The sequence below is a fragment of the Abramis brama genome, assembly GCF_963993115.1.
Source record: "Abramis brama genome assembly, chromosome: 5".
NCBI classification, from domain to species: Eukaryota; Metazoa; Chordata; class Actinopteri; order Cypriniformes; family Leuciscidae; genus Abramis; species Abramis brama.
In genome coordinates, this window is record NC_139967.1 from 21349491 (window position 1) to 21371149 (window position 21659).

Consider the following 21659-nt stretch of genomic DNA (forward strand, 5'->3'; position numbering starts at 1 on the left):
GAGAGAGAGAGAGAGAGAGAGAGAGAGAGAGAGAGAGAGAGATCACTGTACTATAGGCTCTTTCGTTGCTTGGGTTTGGCGAATGGACAGCAACTTTGAAAAGGTGAATGTTTCCATGGCAACTAGCCGACAGGTACAATTTTAGCCCCCAAAAAGGCACTGGAAATCATCACATTTAGCAAAGATGAAAAAAGAACATTTGATAAATCCATTTATTCCATTTATTGCTATCATTTGGACAGTTCATACATCGTTAAGCAGCAAATCTGTTCAATAGACAGTTGAACACTGACCCTAAACAACAAGGACAGTGAAAGGACACTGGAAAGCAATATTCACATTAGTGGTTCATCAATATGGTTTTCATTGATTCATTCCAAAACTATCACATTTGGTTCCCCCAACCTTTAATACTTTGCTGTCTAAAATAGTTTGAGGTCAGAGACAGACAAAAAAGAGAGAAAAACAGCAAATACATTGTTAATATTTTTAAAAGCTTTCTTTGTTAATTATAACTTTTAAAACTCGCTGAATGGGGATGGAATGACATGCACGCACGAATATGAGTGTTTGTTGTACTGTATAGTACATCTCAATGAAAGTGAAAGCAATGCAAGTAATGCAAGCATGTTCACGTCCCCACGTGAAGAACGCACAATTCGCATTAGAGTAAATGACAGCGGCAAAACGATATTACAGTTTGATAAGGAAGATATTGCAGGTTTCAAATCCTTTTTCTTTATCGAACATAAGCAGTTTATAAAGACGCTCTTTCTGACGAAGCAAAAACTTAACTCTTTCCTAGTCACCCCTTAAAGTGCACTTTAAAACACATTTTACGCTTAAAAAACAAGGCTACTTTTTTATATAAAACCAGGCGAACAAAGGTGACTATATACGAAAACAAAAATAAAGCTGTTAAAATGAGCTATAAACCTTTTGACAAAATTCATTTCAAAACCGTTCACATATTTAATTTCATAAAACATGATCACAATGGACATCACTATTAAATGTCAACTGAAGTGAGTGTTCAAAACAAGCTTAGATCTGAAGCATGAAGAATAGATAGATTCACTTACACTGAATGCGAGGAAACCCCGCTCGATCAATCCGTTCTATTGCCAAGTACTGCTATGTCTGTGCATTTCTCTGATTCCGATCTGAATTCGCGCTTGGCTTCATGGACTGTTGAAGGGTATTCTGTGGGATCTTTGGCTTTTGTGCCGCGTGCTGGAGAGGGAACTTCCCATGGGATAACTGATAACACACCTCCTCACTCACACGCCCCATTTAAACAGATAGCGCTCCCTTTCCCACATCAAACTCCATAACATTTGAACTTTCCATTGTAATGTTTTCATGCCTCTTTCATTGGCCGTAGTTTCTAATTAGACACATTTTCTAGATTAAATCGGTCATTAACAACGTTCAGTTGTTATATCCCAAATGATGTAGTTGATTAATTAGCTACAGTATGATTTATTAGCTATAAATATGCACACAAATTACATGTTGATAATGATCTATACATGCAGTAATCAGCTGGAAAACACGTTACTGTGTATTTTTTATTGTCATAGATTTGTGATAGAAAGTAAAAGGAAGGGGGCAGGACATAAAAACATTCTCTGATCTATTTTTGTGTGCCTAGCAAGAAAGGACATGACATCAAGACTAAAATATGCGGAACAAGAGGTGGGGAATCACCGCAAGACAAAATAATGTTAGAGGGAGTCAAAAGGTCATCCAAACGTGCATCATAAGGCGCTCACACACACTTACAAACAGATCAACTGGTACTAGTTATATATTAGTTTCATAACTATAAGGTGTTTCAGTTTGCACAAACACAATAGCCCAGGGGTATTCAATCTTTTTTAAGCCAAGGAACCCTTGGTGGAAAACAGAGCAGAGCAAATATTTACATATTTTGCATTGATGCAACACCATTAAAATAACGTTGAGGCATTTGCACATTTTAATTTTACTCAATACATTTTAATGTGGGATGGAGAGTAAAACATTTTTTTTTGTTGCATAGTTGAAATTACCTTTGTATCTTATTATGCATCTTATTTGTGTATGTATGTATTCTTTGGATTTTTCACAATTATTTTGAGCTCAAACAATAATTGGCGGATCCTCTGGAGTACCACCGTAGACCCCCATTGAATGACTAGGTAGTGGAAAAACTAACCTCCCTATCATTTTATTTTTAGTCCATTGTGTATAAAGTGAAAGAGGGAGGATATGATTCAGCTTTCATGCAAACGCTTTACACACAATTTCCTGCCCTTGCATCTAACATTAACACATGGGCCAAATGGACAATTTCACAGTTATATCATGGCAGAGAAACATAGGCGATGGATGCCAGCCTCTCCATATGCATATAAAAAGGAAATAAAGATGCAGTTGGTGCCAGGATGGAAAACAGAGTGAGGGACGCTGGGAAAATTCAACATAATGACAGACTGAGGGAAGACATGCCATTCTCAAGAGAAATGGGCTAAATGTGCTAAACAGCAAACAAATTAGCCTTGGCCTGAACAAATCCGGTCTGTATAAAGCAATATCACACACATACACACACGCCTTTGTCTTATCACAAGCAAACAGTTGAGCCTTTGGTGTTTACTGGGCATCTGGTTAAAGGCTAACCCAAAGGTTGTTATGGGCTAGCCACTTCCTTGTTTCACACACACACACACACACACACACACACACACACACACACACAGACACAGACACACACACACACACACACACACACACACACACACACACACACACACACACACACACACACACACACACACACACACACACACACACACACACACACACACACTCTCAATGACTTGCCAAGCTAAAAGAGATTATGGAACATAAATCTATGACACTGGTCTTCATTTTTTGCTTCATACAAGTACACAAACTGGGAAATCCTCTTAGTGTCTCATTTAAATCTAAAATAACTATATAAAGAATCACTTATCTGATTATAGCCGTCTCCATTTTTACATTTGCATGTTAATGTTAAGTTAAAATAATACAACATGACTGTAGTTGGAATAGATATTTTTAAATTAAAGTGTGTCACTATTTTCTCTTGTTGATGTGAATCATTCAAGTGTGTGCATGCATAAATGTGTTTGCATGCAGTGTCAAATTAATGTGAAATCGAACAAGGCTATTTTTGCACTCTTAAGCAATTTGTTTCTTTTCTAAAACACTTTTCTCTGAAATATACTTTTTCAATGGATGAAAACAAAGAACATGCACAAACATGCAACCTTGGAAAGGAAACATTCCAGGCAAGCTCTTTCATGCCTATGAAAACATACAAATTAGAGAGAGAGAGAGAGAGAGAGAGAGGGAGAGAGAGGGAGAAGGACAAGGAGAAAAAAGCAGGATGTGGTGAGGTGAGGTTGAAGCATAAAGTCCTCAATGACCTTCAACAAGAACATGAATTATTGAGAGAACAGACATGACAACGAGGTGGACTTTTTTCATCCATCCTGCTTTTTTGAATGAAGACAGAAGAGTGGCTTCTGTAGAGGCCCATATATTGATATACATGGTTTGTGAGGGCCATCAGCTGATACAATGTGCACAGTGTCTGTTCATTTACTGTGTTTGACACCAGAACGCTGATGAACTGCAACGTGAAGAAAAGGTCATTGAGGGTCATTGAGTGATCAGATATTAGTGAGTGAGATTATCTTTTGCAATGAAGATATGGTCACATTTACTGTTGCTCAGTGAAATCCAGAAATTTCAATATGAATCCAGGTAATCGAGAATTTTGCGTAAGGGTGAAACATGAATTTACAGCGTTGACCAAAAGGATGCTGGAATATTCTGAATGGCTACACTATTTTACATAATTGGAAGTGGACAATATACCTTTTTTTTCTACCACACCTTTACCAGTGTAAATAGTGATACGTACTATTTGCACCCCAGTCTAAATGCTAACATACTAAATAAAATGCAAATTGTGTAACGTGTTATAAAATTGTATATAAGATAATTCTATATCATTTAATATTATTTAAATTATTTATCATAAAATATTTACTGAATAATATATTATTATAAATGTATAATATTAACAGTGTATAATCTTAACATCTAGATTCCAATATCAAATACTAATGCACATGCTGTATAGTCCAGGGCACTTTCTGACATCCAAATTGTATTATTTGTACCTTCTTCTTGTTTCACCAGACTATTAAGGCCTGTTCACACCAAGGACGGTAACTATAACGATAAAGATATAGTTCTAAAAATTGTTCTAAATATATAAAAATAGAAGAGTCCTCACCACAACTATAATGATAACGGCACAGTGAAACGATATCGTAGGAATCACTTTCAGAATGATTATAATTCCAGCTGCTGAACGATAAAAACATTGACAGCCAATCAGATTCAATCTTGCTATAAAAAGCTTGCAGCAAACAAAATTGCAGCACATGCTAAAATAGTTATCGTTATAATTATGTTCTTGGTGTGAATGGGCCTTTAGAGTGCAAATAGCTGTACATTGTGGCCATTGTCATTTCACTGCAAACATTAACTCCATTTTTCCTCTACATGCAGCTAAGTTATTGCTTTGGTATAAATTATTAGTTTTTTTTGCCATGCCAATAAAACGCATTAAACTGAAACAGATTAAGAAATAAAAAGAGTTACCGGTCCAATTGTACAGCATGCTTCATTTCTCTGTATTTGTCTCCTCTCTCTTTCATATGTGCGATTTAAAAGTTACATAACCATAGTCAGCCACCCTGCCCAAGCCAGGCCACTAACTACGCCGTCCGTCCATCTATTCATCTCTCATCTCTCATCTCTCATCCCTCACTCCCCCTCCCTTTTCCATCCATCCATCCCTCTATCTACCTGCCAGGCAAAGCCGCTTACCCACACTCTAGGCCAAAAGAGAAGATAACATGAGAAAACACACGTATACACACATACACATGCCCATACACATGCTGGGACAGACATACAGGACAATACATGCAACGACATCCATTCCCAGAGGTGCGAGTGATTGGTTTATTGATGAACTAGAGTGAATATTCCACTGGAAGCTGGTCGTTTGTGGCATGAGTTCCTGTGACAGCACTGTAAGTGGATCTCAACTGATGGGTCAAAAAATGGGTCACAGGTCTGTTCATAGACAGCAGGGAAAAACAATGATGCTAAATGCATATAATAACGTGCAACTAACCATATAATTGTGCATAGTTAGGGTAGCCAAATAAATATGCATATAGACATTTAAAAAGAAAGAGGAAACGCCTCCCATATCTGTTGTTGTTGCTGTTGTTGTTGATGTTTTGGCACAAAATATTCATCTGCCACTTTGTAGACACTAGCCAAATTACACATATGCCAGCATAGACAGATTGTGACACATTTTGGTAGCACTTTACTTAAAGCCTCTATGTATAATTCATTATAAAGGTATTCATAATGTACATTATAATGCATTACACCTTTTCATAAATAATTGTAACTAACCAAAGTTAAAATGCATTATAAAATTTGCAGATTCCTTGTTACATCTGAAATTGGTTGTTTGTCATGTTTTAATGAATTATACTTTCTAAAGGCATAACATAAGTATTGTATGTGACCATACAATGCATTATAAGGTGCATCACAAGGCAAAATGAATGCATTAAAAATACTTTTAAAATACTTTATAATAAACACTTTGACTATTTTCTATTCAGTCTGTTTAATGTTAATAATTTTGAATATTGATGTGCAAATACATTTTATGGTAATATTAATAAATGTTATGTTTCTTTTTATGTTTCTGTCCAGGAGTGATAAACATCGTCAGCACAGTGTTGGGTCACCACTCGATGTCCATTGGAATATCTGGGTCTCAGAAAAACCATTGGAGAAGCAGCACAGCTGTAGAGAAAAGCTCTACACTCACAGCACAAACATATTTTATTCATGTCGCCACTTAAAGGGACAAGACACAATGTGAAGGGACTGTGACAATCTGCCAGTTACTGTCAGCGCATCACAAATAAATCGGCAAATGTGTTTCTTGGACTGTCCCTATGAAAAAGCTGCAGATAAATGCATTGAAATAAGAGTAGTTTTCTGGTAAGATCTGCTCCTCACAAGGATCTGACTCACCTCAGACTCCAGCTGGACAACTGATAAGACGACTATTTATTATTTTAACTAGCAGACATTTCAGGAAAGAACGCCTGCGGGAGCGTTTCTTACAGAAAGAAAAAAAATATCATGGATGATTTTAAACTGGGGACATTTCTCATCTTCTTTCTTTCCCTCAACTTGTTTGTCATTCCTGGCCGCATTCATTCCTGCCTTGTAGGACAGGAATAACAGTTCTAAAATGTCTCGATAAGATTCCTCCGTATTTATCTTGATGCATAACACTTACAAATATGGTAGCATTCCACTCTGAGTGTGTCCCACATGCTACACAGATCAGACAAAATAAACTGGCTTTCTATGCCAGCAGTTAACATGAAGCATGTCTGCCCATTGGAAGTTTATATTCTTATACTGATCCGACTCTCGGAAACATTCACCTCTGAGACGCTCTGGTCAGGTAGAGCATTCTGAGGTGACCCTCTCCTGAGGAGATGATGCCCTATACCAACCTCCTCATGTTCCAGGAGACCAGGGGAGTAGACGCGCCTCAGCGGCGCACAACAAATCAATAGACCAGAGAGATTGGTCATGACAGTGCAATTAGAGAGCGACTGAGAGAAAACGAGGCAGGGAGAAAGAGAGATGGCCTCGATTTGCAGAATGTATTGCAAGTTTAGAAAACATTTTTGAGCACTAGACTGTTTTTTTTTTCATTGTCTTTTTATATCCTCCAATCAAACGTTATCTGTCTTTAATTTTCCATTGCAACACAGCTGACGAGATGTCGAACAACAGCTGGTACTGAGGAGAAACTCTCCTCTCATTCATCCCTCTTTTTCACACCATCTATTAATTTCTCTCTCCTCAGTTTAGAGGTAAATACATTTATCTTCCCTCACACATTCTCTGCTATACTACAGGAACTCTCACTTTTTTCCATCTGTGTGCAATGCATGTTGCCATAAGCTGTATAAATTTTACACATAAAGGGCTTGAGTTGAATGAGAAATGAAAAATTCCCTGATATTTCCAGGTTTTCCATGACCGTAGGACAGTCAGCTACTGTAGGCTCTAGGGATGCACCGATATGAAAATTTTGTCCGATACCGATAACCAATAATTCTTTATATTTGAAAGCCGATAAACGATTCATTGGCCGATAAATCTAAATCCAATTTTTTTGATAATTTTTGAGAGCCTGATTACAAAAACAAAAGTCTCACCATTAAATCCATGTCCCAAGCACACAATTATAATGATGTTCTCATTATAATTTTATATAGCCTATATGACAGACTTGCGATGCACACATTGTACTGTTACCTTTTTTGAAGTGATTCCAATCATATTTCAAGCAATTCAAGTGTATCAGCTGAAGGAAATAATCCATTATTTATCGGCTTTAAAATATTGGCGAAAATTTCTTATTGGGTTGATAACGATAACATGAAAAATGAACATATATTGGCCGATACCGATATGGTGGCCGGTATATAGTGCATCTCAAGTAGGCTCCACCAATGACAGTCATTTTTAGGGTCAGACTAGGTAGAAGAAGCTCCACTTCACTTCTACAGATAATATTCAATTTCACTTTACATTTCACTTACATGATATGCAGAAGTTAATTAATCATTTATCAGTCTATAAATCCAGGGAGGGAGGGAGATTGTGGATGAACAGGTGTAAAACATGTCTCAGTGTTATGAATGAGAGCAGCTGTTCAACTGAAATATAATTACAGACACACACATACACAAGCTGACAGGTTGAGAGAAGTTCATAACCTCAGGTCAAAAAAAAACAAAAAAACAACAACCACAAGTGACAGGCAGCAAGCGATGAACAGGAGTCATCCTCAACGAATCATTTTAATTACCACAAGAATGACACACCCTCCATCACATAAATAAACTTTAAATTGAAGCTTAATTCAATCAGATGCAGCTATTTAAAAAATCCCAATGCAGATGTGTTGCTGCTGGCCACAGTAACTCTAAAATGGCATCAGAATTTAACCACATGAGTCCAGTGACCCAGAACATCTAATGTGACCAACATCCCCCATTATCACAGACACTGTTAGAAACAATTACTAACAAATACATTACAAAACAGTCCCAGATCACAGCATGTATGTGTGAGAGACTTCTATCACATTATATTCGTGAGAACAACATGAAAACAGTCCGAGCCAAAGACTCAGGATCAGACTGATCACTCACCAGTCATCATGTGAATTCAGCGCAGCAGTCACACACCGGAGAGAATGAGGGAGGACAAGAGATAACCCTGAAGGTGAAGGGATCTGTTGGGCAGTTCTCACAGCTCCATTTTTCTCTTTTCCGGCGCCGAGCGCTTCCCTCTCCCTCTTCTCTCTCTCACTCAGTCAGCACTGAGCAGCCCAACCGCTGCCGGTTGTTTTCTGGGGAAGGCGGAGAAAAATCTCTCTCTCTCTCTCTCTTTCAGCCCTTTCTTTCACCCCACATTCACTCTTTCTCTCTCTCTACTGCCCTCTTGTGCTCTCCTTGTCTCTCATCCTCCCTTTCCTTACATATTTTTCCACTGTCCTACTTCCTCTGCTCTCTGTCAGAGTTTGTATGTGTGTGCGCTCATATAAATGGTTTCACTCTCCCCCACAGACAAAACTAGACATGCACAATAATAAGAATCTCATTTGCGTGTCTTTGTTAGTCAGATCACTCCCTTTCATCTCAAATCAATACTCACAGATGGCTGTGACAGGGTACACAGCATATAATCAACCAAAACAACATTTTCTCCAATACTAAATAAAACGGCAAATTTCATTAGCAGCCCTGGCTTTGTCAACCGTTCTTCCAGACTTAAGCTCAGAAATCAGCATGCAAACAGTCTGTCTACAGCAGGTCTAAGCCTGCTCTAGAATTTCTATTTCCATCTCTTGGCTAACAGTTTGTAGAATGAAGACTATATATACACACACTTACCATTTAAAGGTTTGGGATTGGTACGAATAATGTTTTAATACGTTTTGAAAGTGACTTATGCTCACCAAGGCAACATTTATTTGATTAAAAATACAGTAAAATAATTGTGAACTATTAAAACAAAAATAAAATGACTGCTTCCTATTTTAATATATTATATGTTTTTAATACATAATTTTGTTTAAAATATTGATGTATTCTTGTGATTGTAAAGCTGCAATTGCTTCAGCATCATTACTCCAGTCTTCAGTGTCACATGATCATTCAGAAGTCATTCTAATTTGATGATTTACTGTCACTTTTGATCAATTTACAGCATCATTTCTGAGTATTAATTTCTTTAAAAAAAACTTACTGACCAAAAACGTTTGAATTGTAGGCTATACTGAACACAGAAGTACACAAAATTACAATGCATACTTTAAAATAATAATGTAATATAACCTATTTTAAAATGCATAGTTCTAACCATAATTTATCATTTGAAAAAGCCACACTTAAATCCAATCAATAAGAATTACCATTTGTGTTTTGTTCCTTAATGAATCTGAGTTTGACAAATTGAACAAATTGGTTGATAAAGGTTGTAAATGATTCCATGACTCATACAAAGACAGTGGCTGGGTCAGAAAAAGCAGGTTCTGCTTTTTGATTACTCTGTGATCATTAAAAAGTATATTCTGTATAGTATGAATGCGTGTTGTATTAATGTAATCAGGACATGCTACATTTTTCATGTTGTCATTGTCACATGACCTGCCAGCATTAGTTGTGTCGCTTCACTACCATTCATAAATCCTCTCCTGGGGCCTCATGGGATCGTAAAGTGTCTATTGAATGCGCACTTCAGAATCTCACTAGTTCATACTATTACTTTATGCCTACTGTTTTATGAATACTGTGAATTCGGAAATACTACTCGTCACATCCTGTTTTATTTTATTTGACTATATAGTAAAGTAGTATGCATTTTCAGATACAACCAGTCACTCCTGAACGAGTCAATAAATCATTGTTTAGTCTGATAATTATTAATTATAAGAACTCTTTACTGAAGCCATTCGAGCACATTAGAGAACAGAACTTACAGAACATAACAATAATTTAAATTCAGCTAATGCATTATTCCTGAGTGAGAACAGGAGATATTTCAGTTTCAAAAACATCTTCCATATTTTAAAGCAGGTTTATTGCTTGCACATTCAATAAAGACGGACGATTTTGTTGTCCAAGCAGACTCAACGGCCGTCTTTGAGGCCTTATTAAAATCACTCCTCGCAAAACATACATATTGAGCTTGACAGTTTGATTAAAAGTGGCTCTGGTTCAATCTTCATACTGCAGTCTTTCTTTAGGAATTGTTCCTTTTTTTTACCCAAATGAAATTTACAGAGCAATAAAGCAACGCTGAGATTTTTTCCCCGATATGACAGTTTCCTTGACAACATCACCTCTTTCCTGGTCAGGAGGGAGTGAAACGAGGATATGTGAGAGAACAATAAAACGAGCGGAGGTAAAATTGACATAAATGTTCAAATGCTTTTAATTTAGATCTGACCCTGTAAAGTCATTAGAATCTATGAGCGTCATCTGAGAGCAGCAAATAAAAATCAGTGTCAGTCTAGGAAGTTTATTAAAGTCTGTATGTGTCTATGACTTGTGTGTCTGTGAAATTGTATGTTTAAGGATCATTTTTTTTTGTTGCTCCAATTCTGTCCATGTCTTTTTGTGACGCTCTCTGTCATTTAAGTATATGCTTCTCACCATGCATGCACAATAATTTCCTCCAACAAAATAAATGTTTGTAGTAAAGTTATCTAGTTTTGGTGCTGAAACTGAACATATCATGGAAAATAATAATGAATATTCAAGTAGTGTTGTGTACTACATGGCATGCAGATATAGATGTGTGTGTGCGTATATATATATATATATATATATATATATATATATATATATATATATATATATATATATATATATATATATATACCTATAAATTCTACAACACAGAGTTTCTTACCTTGTCCGTCATCCAAAATCATTTCTGAAAACTAAACTTCAAATACATACATACAGTACAAAAAAGAAAAAAAGAAAAAGAAAAAAAGAAATCATGGTTGTGACATCATAACCATAAGCACATTCACATCTGACCGCCTACAATTACATATCATTGCCTATTTGATGTTCAGCATTCTGGAGGTCAATAGTCAATCATTATATGGACAGAAAATGTGGGTAGAAAATGGTCATATTAAACTAACTGTTCTGGTGCAATAAACAAAAAATAAGGTTACGTACACACTGTCAGTTTTTGGGAATGACAACCACATTCACTTACAGGTGTGAGTCTCTAAATGTCCCGTTCACACAGCAACTTACAGTAGCGTCTCGAATACTGTCTGTATGAACGTGCAAAGAGAGTCGAGCCTGTATTGTCTTACCAGTAACCATGGCGACACAAAATAACTACATTTGACCAAAGTAATATCAAAGATGGCGACGTCCATAAAACTGAAAAGTCTTATCACTTCTGACACGACAAGAGTCCAATCGAGCTGCGAGTTCATTTGTCACATCTTTATTAACCGACAGCAGCTTTTATATCTGGGTGGAGAATTTGAGCGCATGTACAACACAAAACTGATACGAGCAGCTCCAGTGGAGAACAGTGACTGGATCTAAAAACCTTCAGATCACACACAGCTCACATCTCTGTCATTGTAAGTTACCGAAACCACACAAGAAATCCGCAACACACAGTAGACACACATTTGTGCAGCCTAGAGAGTCTCTCTCGCACTGTATGACGTGACGGATAACTATTTGTCCAGTCCGGTTCTGTTCACACAGCGCAGGTTTTCAGAGAATGCGATCCTAAAATTTAACGGGTGTGAGTTCAGTAATAGAATGCGGTTGTCACTCCCGTAAATAACCGTACTGTGTGTGAATGTTACCGTATTAAGGACTCAAATACAGGACTGACAACTGTATTCTGCTGCTGTATGAACGTTGGCTAAAATTAGAGCAGATTAATGGTCCCTTTAAAAACAATCAGCATTCATTAGATACTCCCAACATAATTTCTATTTTTACTACGAATTTAACTTGAAATCCAGTTTACACACTAAGAACAATCCTCTTCTCCAACCACCGGAACCGAACAGCCTGGTTTATTGGTTAATGGTTCAACTTGTGGCTGGTATCATGTTTCCTAAGTCTCTAAGTGCCATCTGTGCCAAGAGGACAAACAGTACAAACTAAACGTTTCAATAAATTATGGGTGAACATCATAGAGAGAGAGAGAGAAAGAAAGATAGAAAGATGAGTGTTCAAAAATGGTGAATTCTGAAAATAATAAAACAAAACCTCATCAACATACAGGGTTTCTATTAAAAAATAAAACAATGCAACAGAGAAATGAGTGAATCTATTATATATTGATACTGCATGATAAATGTTCTTTTATACGTATATGCCTTTGTATATGTATATCCCATGATTTAAGTGCTTTCAACAGCACAGTTGTTTTCTGTTAAGAGTTCTTGACTCTTTCTAATAGAAGCCACAATCAGACTGTCTGGTAACACAGGGTCGTTTTCAGCCAAATGAATGTAATAATCCACAACAGACAGAGAGATACATGCACAAACACTCAAACACAGATCGAAAAAGCTGCACTCACATCAGCCAGGGCATCGGGCACAGAAATTCAACAAAAATCCATTTGGCCCCACAGAAGTCTAGAGTACTCATCCCCTATCTGTATAAGCACAGCCATCCATAGTCTGCTCCAGCCAAGCAATGCTGACAGCACAGATAATTACTACACTTAATCCAATCAAATGAGATGCTTTTGGGATTAGCAGCATCCGCACATATAATCTCATTTGTGTAAAGAATGGATGAGCAGCTCAGGCCATGGCTTTAGAGCAGTGGCTGATGTTAATGCTGCTGATATAAGATAAAACGAGGGCTGTGACTGAATGGGAACCCTTAGGGTCTAGGCTACTGACTAAAGCTAAACTGGGGAAACACTGCAAGCTTATGCCCAGATTAACGAGAGAATCAACGCTGAGCGCAGATAAAGTACAAAATGGGGTTGGACTGCCTGAGGTCCAGAAAAAATGAATAACAAACAAACTTACCAACTAACTAACTATAATACAACAATACAGTAAATGCATACATTAATTAATTTCTTCAAAATAAACAACCACAACAACAACAAAAATACTGAGCTAGCTCAGTCTGGTTGATCATATGGCTGGTTGGGCTGAGGTCAACTTGGTTAGAACTGGTTAACCATGTTCTAAAATCCATAGTGACTACTTTAAAACTAAATGGAAGCCTGCTTCCCCAACATCATCCCCAATCATACAGGATGACTGTAATGCCACATTATGAATCTGTTTGTAGAGTTATGTGGAAACCATTTGATTTAAAAGCACCAAATACAAAAGATGCAATTGTTTATTGGACACTGAGCATTCAATCAATGTATTTTTGCCCTGCCTGGAAGCCTGACTTCACTATGATTTACATTTAGACTTATAGCAGACTCCCATCTCACAATACCTCAGTTAATGTCCACTTTAAAGATTTAAACAAGAAAATAAAAGAGGAATAAACAGCTAAACCTGGAGCTTCTCGTTTCAGTCTATTTCTGGTACCACTACCAAAACTGTTATTGTTCTGCAAATTGTGCGCATGATGGTAGTAAGTGTATCAAATTTACGGTAAAATAAAGTACAGCGAAACTTTCAGAGCCAAAATTTGCATAGAAATGAGCAAAAGCTCAAGAGCAGGGCACAGCTGCAGTCTGTTTAAAGTGAGGGATATTTATGGGATAAGGGAATGAGAAGATGCATGAAGGAGCATCTCCGAGAAAGAGGCAGATGACAGATTGGACTGCAAAGCTCTGTCGGTTTTCACTGACAAGAGAGGCATGTCAAAAGTGACCTCAATAACCAGTCTGCCAAACAGACACACACAAAATTTCAGGCCACACACACTCTCTTCACACGTCATTGTTCACTGTGCAGCAAATTATGCAGCACGGACATGGAGGAAATGCAAAATCTCACATTTACATATGTGTTATACCACAAGAATTAGCACACAGAATGCAAACACATGCAAACGCATATGCTGAGACTCTTCCGCCATATAAAAGCAGCTCATATAGTACATTTCACATCCAGTAAAGCTTTAAAATAGCTGTAACAACTCATCTCCAGTCAAGTCAGTGACTAAAAGATAAAAACTGGGAATCTACTGCTTAAAGCTGATGTGTGCCTGGTTTTTGTTTTTTTGGTGTTTTTTTGTTGTTGATAATTTTAGCTATAGTTCTAAACAGTAGATTTCACCCAGGGGGCCAGAACCCACTGGAGGGCCTCAACACACTTCCAAATCACACACTTCACAGCCGCAAAATGGTTTACAATGATTAAAATAAGATGAAACAAAACACTTGAATATTGTTTAGGACAATTGGGGGCCTTGGAGTCAAAAAAGGTTGCTAACCACTGGTTTAAAACTATCCAAAAACACAGATCCTCTCTAAACTTAGAGTAAATGTCTGTCTGAATGAGCAAGTTTGGTTTGATGATTCTAGTGGCATAGAAATCACACACACACTTCTGCTTTAAAAAAGATTGGAATGAGAAAGAAAATTGATGCCGTTTACCTGTCATTGTCCACTGGTCTGAAGCCTGGCAGGATGTGTCTAAAACTGCTGTTCCTGTCCAGTTTAGGCTGACTTTTAGTCCGCTTTATTGAGCCCTTTAACCTGCGACTCAAAAATCCCTAATGAAGAAATGACAGAGAATAAGAGAGAGACATTATAATAAATTACAAGCACACCATTTCATACATTCACTCACTCGTTAATTCTCCCACATTATACACCCTTTTTCTGTGAAAGCACCTGTCACATTTTTTTGCGGCTCAAGACTCACTTTCCTTTAGGCACCAGTTACCATGGAGACAGCATGTTGGCATCAAGGGCATGGAAAGGAAAGGGAGGCATTAAGTGAGAAAGAGTGAAAAAGAAAGAATGAGAGCGAGAAGGACCAAGAATGAGAGTCAAGGACAAAGTACGATCCTCATCCTTACTGTGAGGCTGCTATAGTAGAAAGAAAAGCTGAGAATGTGAGAAGAAGAGAATGAGAAAGGCAATGGAGAAAGAGAGAGAGAATTAAAAAAAAGGTGCGGAAAGAGTTTCAAGAGGAAAAGAAAGGTGAGACAGTGAAAAATGAGAAGTTTCTGACAAGAAAGTGTTAGTAAACAAACAGAAAGCAGGCCGTTCCCCCCTACCAATTAACACATCTGCATATTCTACATAATTAAAGGCACCCTACTGATTACTATTCACAATATATGCAAATTATTACACACAGACATCTCTTAATCACAGAGCAATCAGTCAGAGTATTGCAGCCTACAGTTTGATAGCGCCAAAAGAAAGCAAATCAAACCAGAAGAGGACTGAGAGAGACAATTACAAGAAGACATCTGAATAATAAATAAGCTCCCCTGTCCAAACATTATATGACTTGTAAAAATAATGCAGCAGATCTGGAAGTGTTGTATGTTAGCTTTGAAAGGTGAAAGAGGGTAAATTGTAGGGCTGCAACCAATTCATAAGTTTATCATTTCATGTTGCCAGGTTGTCTCAGCGAACAATGCACTTTGAATGCAGTCAAGGGTGAACTGATAATCAGTTCGACAAATATTTCATAACATAATTGATTTTCAGTTCTTTAATATCAGCTCTAAATGACTAAGATAAAGGGCACCATTTAGCAGGTCTCTAAAGAAAAACTCCTAACAATGATCTTTACTGTAGAGTTGCCGGACATTTTAATGTTTTAAAATACTGTAAGTCTCTTATGCTCACCAAGGCTACATTTATTTAATCAAAAATACAGTAAAAATATTGAAATGACAATAAAAACAAAAAACTGTTTTCTATTTTAAAATATTTTAAAATGTTATTTTCAGTCTTCTGTCACATGATCCTTTAGAAATCATTCTAATATGCTGATTTGGTGCTCAAGAAGCATTTCTTATTATTATCAATGTTGAAAACAGCTAAATATTTTTATATATATTTTTTCAGGATAATTAGAAGAACTGAGAAAGTTAAACATTTACATTTATTTGAAATAGAAAGCTTTTGAAAGAATGTAAGTGAACTGTGTTGTGATAGTTGCTGTTGCGATTAAACTTTTTTTTTTTTTTTAAAGCTTCATTGAGTATGTCAATCAAACAGAGTTCAACAGCAAGGATACACAATCATGTGTATCAAAACAACATTCTTTGTTAAACATCAAATTAAGGTTTTAAATGAACTACAATTAGATATGCTATATACAACACAAGGAATAATATTTTAAATGAAAAATAACTTTACAGGAGAAAGTCACATGATGACAGAAATGTGTTGCCGTGTTCAGAGGAAAGAATGTGTGTGTTCTACCACATACCAGTATTAAAACACTTCTGGTGCTCTTTCATTGTAAAGAGCTGCTCACCCTAAAGATGATAACTATAACTATACATTTTTAATAATCATTCTAATCCTTTGATAATATGAAAGTCCACAATATAGCTATTATATTGTGATTATATTGTTGTAATCACTTTCAGAATATTTTTTTTCCAGCTGATGAATGATAAAAACATTGACAGCCAATCAGAATCCACCCGATTTTAATTAGTTTGAGCATTTTAAGCGCCAAATGACTGCAATACACTCTAAACTGAATGTTATTGTCCTTTAGGTGTACGCCAATAGTTATCGTTACAGTTATTTTTCTTGGTATGAAGGATCCATAATATTTTTTTTTTTTTACACAGTGTTGTGGAAAATCTGAATAAATGAACAAATAATTGAATCAGTTATCAAAACTGTTCTTTGCAGCCCTAGTAAATAATTCAGTCATGGCGTGTAATGTCAAGCCGAGTTAATAAGCAACTATCGAGCAGGTCTGTCAAACAGGTCATGGATGTTGACAGTCAATATCCAGGGCAGAATCATCATTCCATGAGTCCCTTGGGCACACATTTTTGCAGGATCCCATCATCATCCTTAAGTCTATGTTGAACCACAAGGATGATTTGGCTAAACAAATTACAAAACACATTTCACCTTTTCATATCTGGGTTAGGTGCAAGCAAAAGAACTTAAGTAAAGCCTACGTCAAATACCTGCCATGAGAAAAGCAAAGGAAAACCCGATCTGAAATACATTTAACTAAAGCCATTTTTGGTAACTATGGTAATACTGCACTTATACAGCATCTTTGTTAATGTTAATTTCAACATTTACTAATACTTTATTAAAATCTTGTTAACATTAGTTAATGCACTGTGATCTAACATGAACAAACAATGAACAGCTGTATTTTTTATTAACTAACGTTAACAAAGATGAACAAAAACAGTAACAAATGTACTGCTCATGGTTAGTTCATGTTACATTAACTTATGTTGAATAAATCAACCTTATTGTAAATATTTTCTACAAACCCCTTATACTACCAAAGAAACATTTAAAAGCATTCAAGACAAAACTATTCATCCTTGTTTCTTAAGATGGACTGTCCTGTATATCTCAATATTTTTCTTATCTGAGAATGTTCAAGGTCAATGCATCATGGTCAAAAATAGACCTATTGATGGTGTTAGTCACGCACAGTGAATAAGAGCTCAGAACGGAGGATAAAAGGAAGGAAGGACAGAGATAAATACAGGACATAGAAAGGAAGAGGGGAGAAAAATCTCACAAGCTCTTGATTTCAAAGGGTACAGTACCAATGCCTACCAGCGGGGGGTGCAGGGGGATTGCAATTACTTCCCTAATTGCTTGTGTAGTGTAGATCGACCTAACCATTAAGCTATGTGGTATCTTCTATTGTACATGTACAGCATCAGGACGAATTATGATGGAGATGTTTTAACTTCGCAGGACATATCTGCAAACTACGCACTAAGCTAGACGAATAATTGGGCCTGAATCTGCAGAAGCTCAGAGGTCAAGTGGCCCTTGAGTCAGCTCAGAGATCTCATTTAAATGTAATTGCATCTGCTTTCAGTCAATGATAAAGCAGCAAACACACATAAGCCCATGCGGATGCTTTGCAGGACTCGATTTCATACAGAGGGTGAAAACTACTGAATACCACCTGCTGTTGATTGCTAATGATTCACTTCCTGCAACCGGCACATTATGTGAGCCTCAATTTAAACCGATTGCTAACAGACTGCCTTTCAATCATGAGAAGATTTTTTTCATTTTTTTTTTTTTCATAACAATTACAGTAAGCATTCAAACACTGTTAAATCTTCTGATGCCCATCAATAAAACATCCCCATTAAATGGAATTTTATTGTGTCTGTAATTCTGTGTAATATCCTAATGTATAATATTGCCTATAAATATAGCCTTGATCTAGTCCTCAACTTAATACTAGGATGAATATATTTAGTCTAAGCCTCTGGTTTTGGTCCAGATCTTGAGTTTGGTTAACTGTTTGGCTAAACATGACTTTGGTTGAATGTGCACTGGATTTTTGCTTTCTAACAATAAAAAAAAAAAAAAACATCTTCGCAGCTCAAGTTTATATCCTGAAGTAGGAAATTAGCATTTGACAAAATGGCTTTAAACCTAACATTTATTAGAATGGCTAAAGTTTTAATACTAAAAAGATCAGAAGAGTAGTAGCAATAAAGATAAAATACATCTGAGCACAGTATGTAGTGCACATCTGGAGTCCAGACTGCGTTTAATCACACTCTTACATATGACAAACACATATATAATACTCACTGTAACTCTGAAGGGTGTAGCAGCAGTGGCAGTGGGCTCCATTATGGGCGGGGCTTTGTCAGGGGCGGAGCCTGGCATGCTACGTCTCCGCCCTGTTCTCTCGGGTGGAGAGTCTGTGAGACAGAGGGACAGATTTTTTTTAAACTTATTGTGCTATAAAGAAAAGTTTTTACCTTCAATAAAATCTTACCTAGGAAAAGGCCATTGACCGAACGTACAAAAAAAGAATTTGAAATTATTCCTTTAAACATTCAATAACATTTATTTATTCCAAGCAAATACAAAAATACTCAAAATATCCAGACTATAATGCACATACATCTTTTTTACTTGTAAAATGATATTGAAATAGCATCAGAATAAGTTAATCTGTGAATGTATTTATTTATTTATTTATTCAGATAGCTTTATAACAGCCAAGAATAAACCCACATGCACAACTCATGCACAAATCCCAGCATGTTATCCAAGTGTGGATGTAGACTGCTAGACTCTCACAGCGTGATCGATTCGTAGATTATACCACAGAACACATGCCACTGTCATAATGTAAAAGTTTTCTGATATCCTAACAGCCCATTCATAAAGTCATCACAACTCCACCTCCTTGTGCTATCAGTATACAAAGCTTTTAAATCTTCTCACTGTTCCTTACTGCCCTTCAGGGGAACGCTGGTGTTCACATGGTGAAAATGAAGCCTGACTGACTGCTTCATTTAATCAGTGTCAAGAAAGGTACACATACTGTAGATCTAGAAACAGATTATGCTAAGTGCTTCGCTCTGATCTCACTATCACACACTGAGCCCCCTACATGACACAGTCTGAGCAAAGTCTTCAGTCAGAACTCATTTTTCCACCACACACACACACAAACAGGAGTATAAATTATTTTCAAGCATCGTTTCACCCAATTTCCCAAATTTCAACCATCTGGTATGTTGTGTGGACTGGGAAATAACGTGGTCATGAACGTTTTTATAGTTTAAGATTATATAGGTTCAAATGTATAAGTTAAAATCCTATGATTAGTCAGTCACTATTCATTTAAATATTTTATACCATTTTAATCAACGTTCACTTTTATGTAGGTCATTTACAGTTAATATTCCCATAGTGTGACAATTATCTTTGCATATTTTTAAAATCTATTTATTTTTTACATATTGTAATATATAATATTTTGTACAATCATAATACATTCAAGAAGTAATATGAGGCCTAAAACCTTCATGTATTACCCAAAAATGCATGTCACACTGCAGGACTCAGCTGTCAATGCTTGACGTGTAAACTACACATAAAGGTGAACAAGAAATGAAACGTTTTTTGAAATGAAAACCAAGGGCATTTCTAGTACAGCGGGCAATGAATCTTTAAAATTATTTGGATTATTTTACTTTGCAGGCTTTGCAGACAAAACCTGCAATGTTACCCAGGAAAACTGCAGTAGGACATCTGGTTACCCTATTCATAAACACATCTTCTCTCAGATGATGATCACTTTCAAAACAGATTTCAAAAATGCTAAACACAGACATGAAAGAAAAAGAAGCAAGTAGAAGAGAAAAGGTCTCACATTATCCTGCTAAAAACCCTTTCAACAGCAGATTATTAAACTTCAATCAAGACAACCAGTTTCCATCAAGCCCAGTGGTGATGTGTAATGAGAATTCAACAGTAGTTTGATCTGGGAGAGATGTCTTTCACTTTCCCTCAGTGTGTCAGTGTCTGCTTGTTAAAGATAAAATGTAAAGGAACGCAGCTGTGAGAGAGCGAGAGCGAGTGTGCTTGAACTGACATTCAAATCAGTCCTTGTGGCTACTATGTGTGTGGTTCTAGATTAATGTGTTTACTACTCCTTCCCCAGGAGAAGATTGTTCCACAAGTGTCAACCACCTGTAAGCTTAGGCAGAACAAAAAAATGGCAAACACACAGGTCTTTATTTCTGTCATGACAACTCTCGGAGTGTTTGGCATGGTAATGGGTATAACAATGTTGTATGTTTTGGTCTTGGCGGAATAGATCCGGATGCTGCTGCTTTTATTGCTACTGCTACTGTAGGTTATTGCTGCTGATGCAGGGCAAGTACGGGACTTGCTACTACCAATTCATACACGACACGCTGCTGTGAGCAAGTAAGACATGCTGCTGCTGCTGCTGTACAATATAGCGCACATGAATTACCCATAGCAGATCTATACAGGTGGAGCTGGGGAAGGTGAAGGGTTTCTGAAAGCACGCTGCAATGCTAAGGAAAATGCTACCCAAGTATTTGAAGGTTGAGCAGCGAGGTCATTGGCTACTGATTGCAGGAACCAATCAGCTGCGCCCTATAGATAACGATGTGATTATGAACAGGTTAAATGACCTATTGGCCTGTGCCATCTAGAGTTTCATGCCAGAACTTTGTATATACATGTGTAGCTACATGTCAGATGATTTTGGTTCAAGATTAATTACATTGCACGTGTAAATCAGCTAGGGCTGCTAATTATTATTATTATCATAAAATAATTATTTTATCATTTAAATACAAAAATACTAAATGTAATAATAAATTTGAAAATTATTACCATGGTGCATATGACTATTATCATCACAAAGGTAAAATTTATTTGACAAAAATATGACAAAAGGATTTTTAAATATAAACGTTATAATATGATTGTCACAGTTTTTTTTTTTT

At 36.6% G+C, this 21659-nt stretch overlaps 1 protein-coding gene across 5 annotated transcripts in view; it reads right to left on the reverse strand.

The window, feature by feature from the left end:
* dab2ipb (DAB2 interacting protein b) overlaps positions 1 to 21659 on the reverse strand; it is a 142606-nt gene that overhangs the window by 46315 nt on the left and 74632 nt on the right. For 4 of the 5 annotated variants that reach the window (XM_084115375.1, XM_084115374.1, XM_084115377.1 and 1 more), the window contains 2 exons: positions 18970 to 19082; positions 14824 to 14942 (listed from right to left, as the gene is read on the reverse strand). In XM_084115375.1, the coding sequence (XP_083971501.1) occupies positions 14824 to 14942; positions 18970 to 19082 (232 nt within the window). Of the gene's footprint in view, positions 1 to 8387; positions 8560 to 14823; positions 14943 to 18969; positions 19083 to 21659 lie in introns of those variants that run through there. The other variant, XM_084115378.1, reaches the window with a different exon arrangement.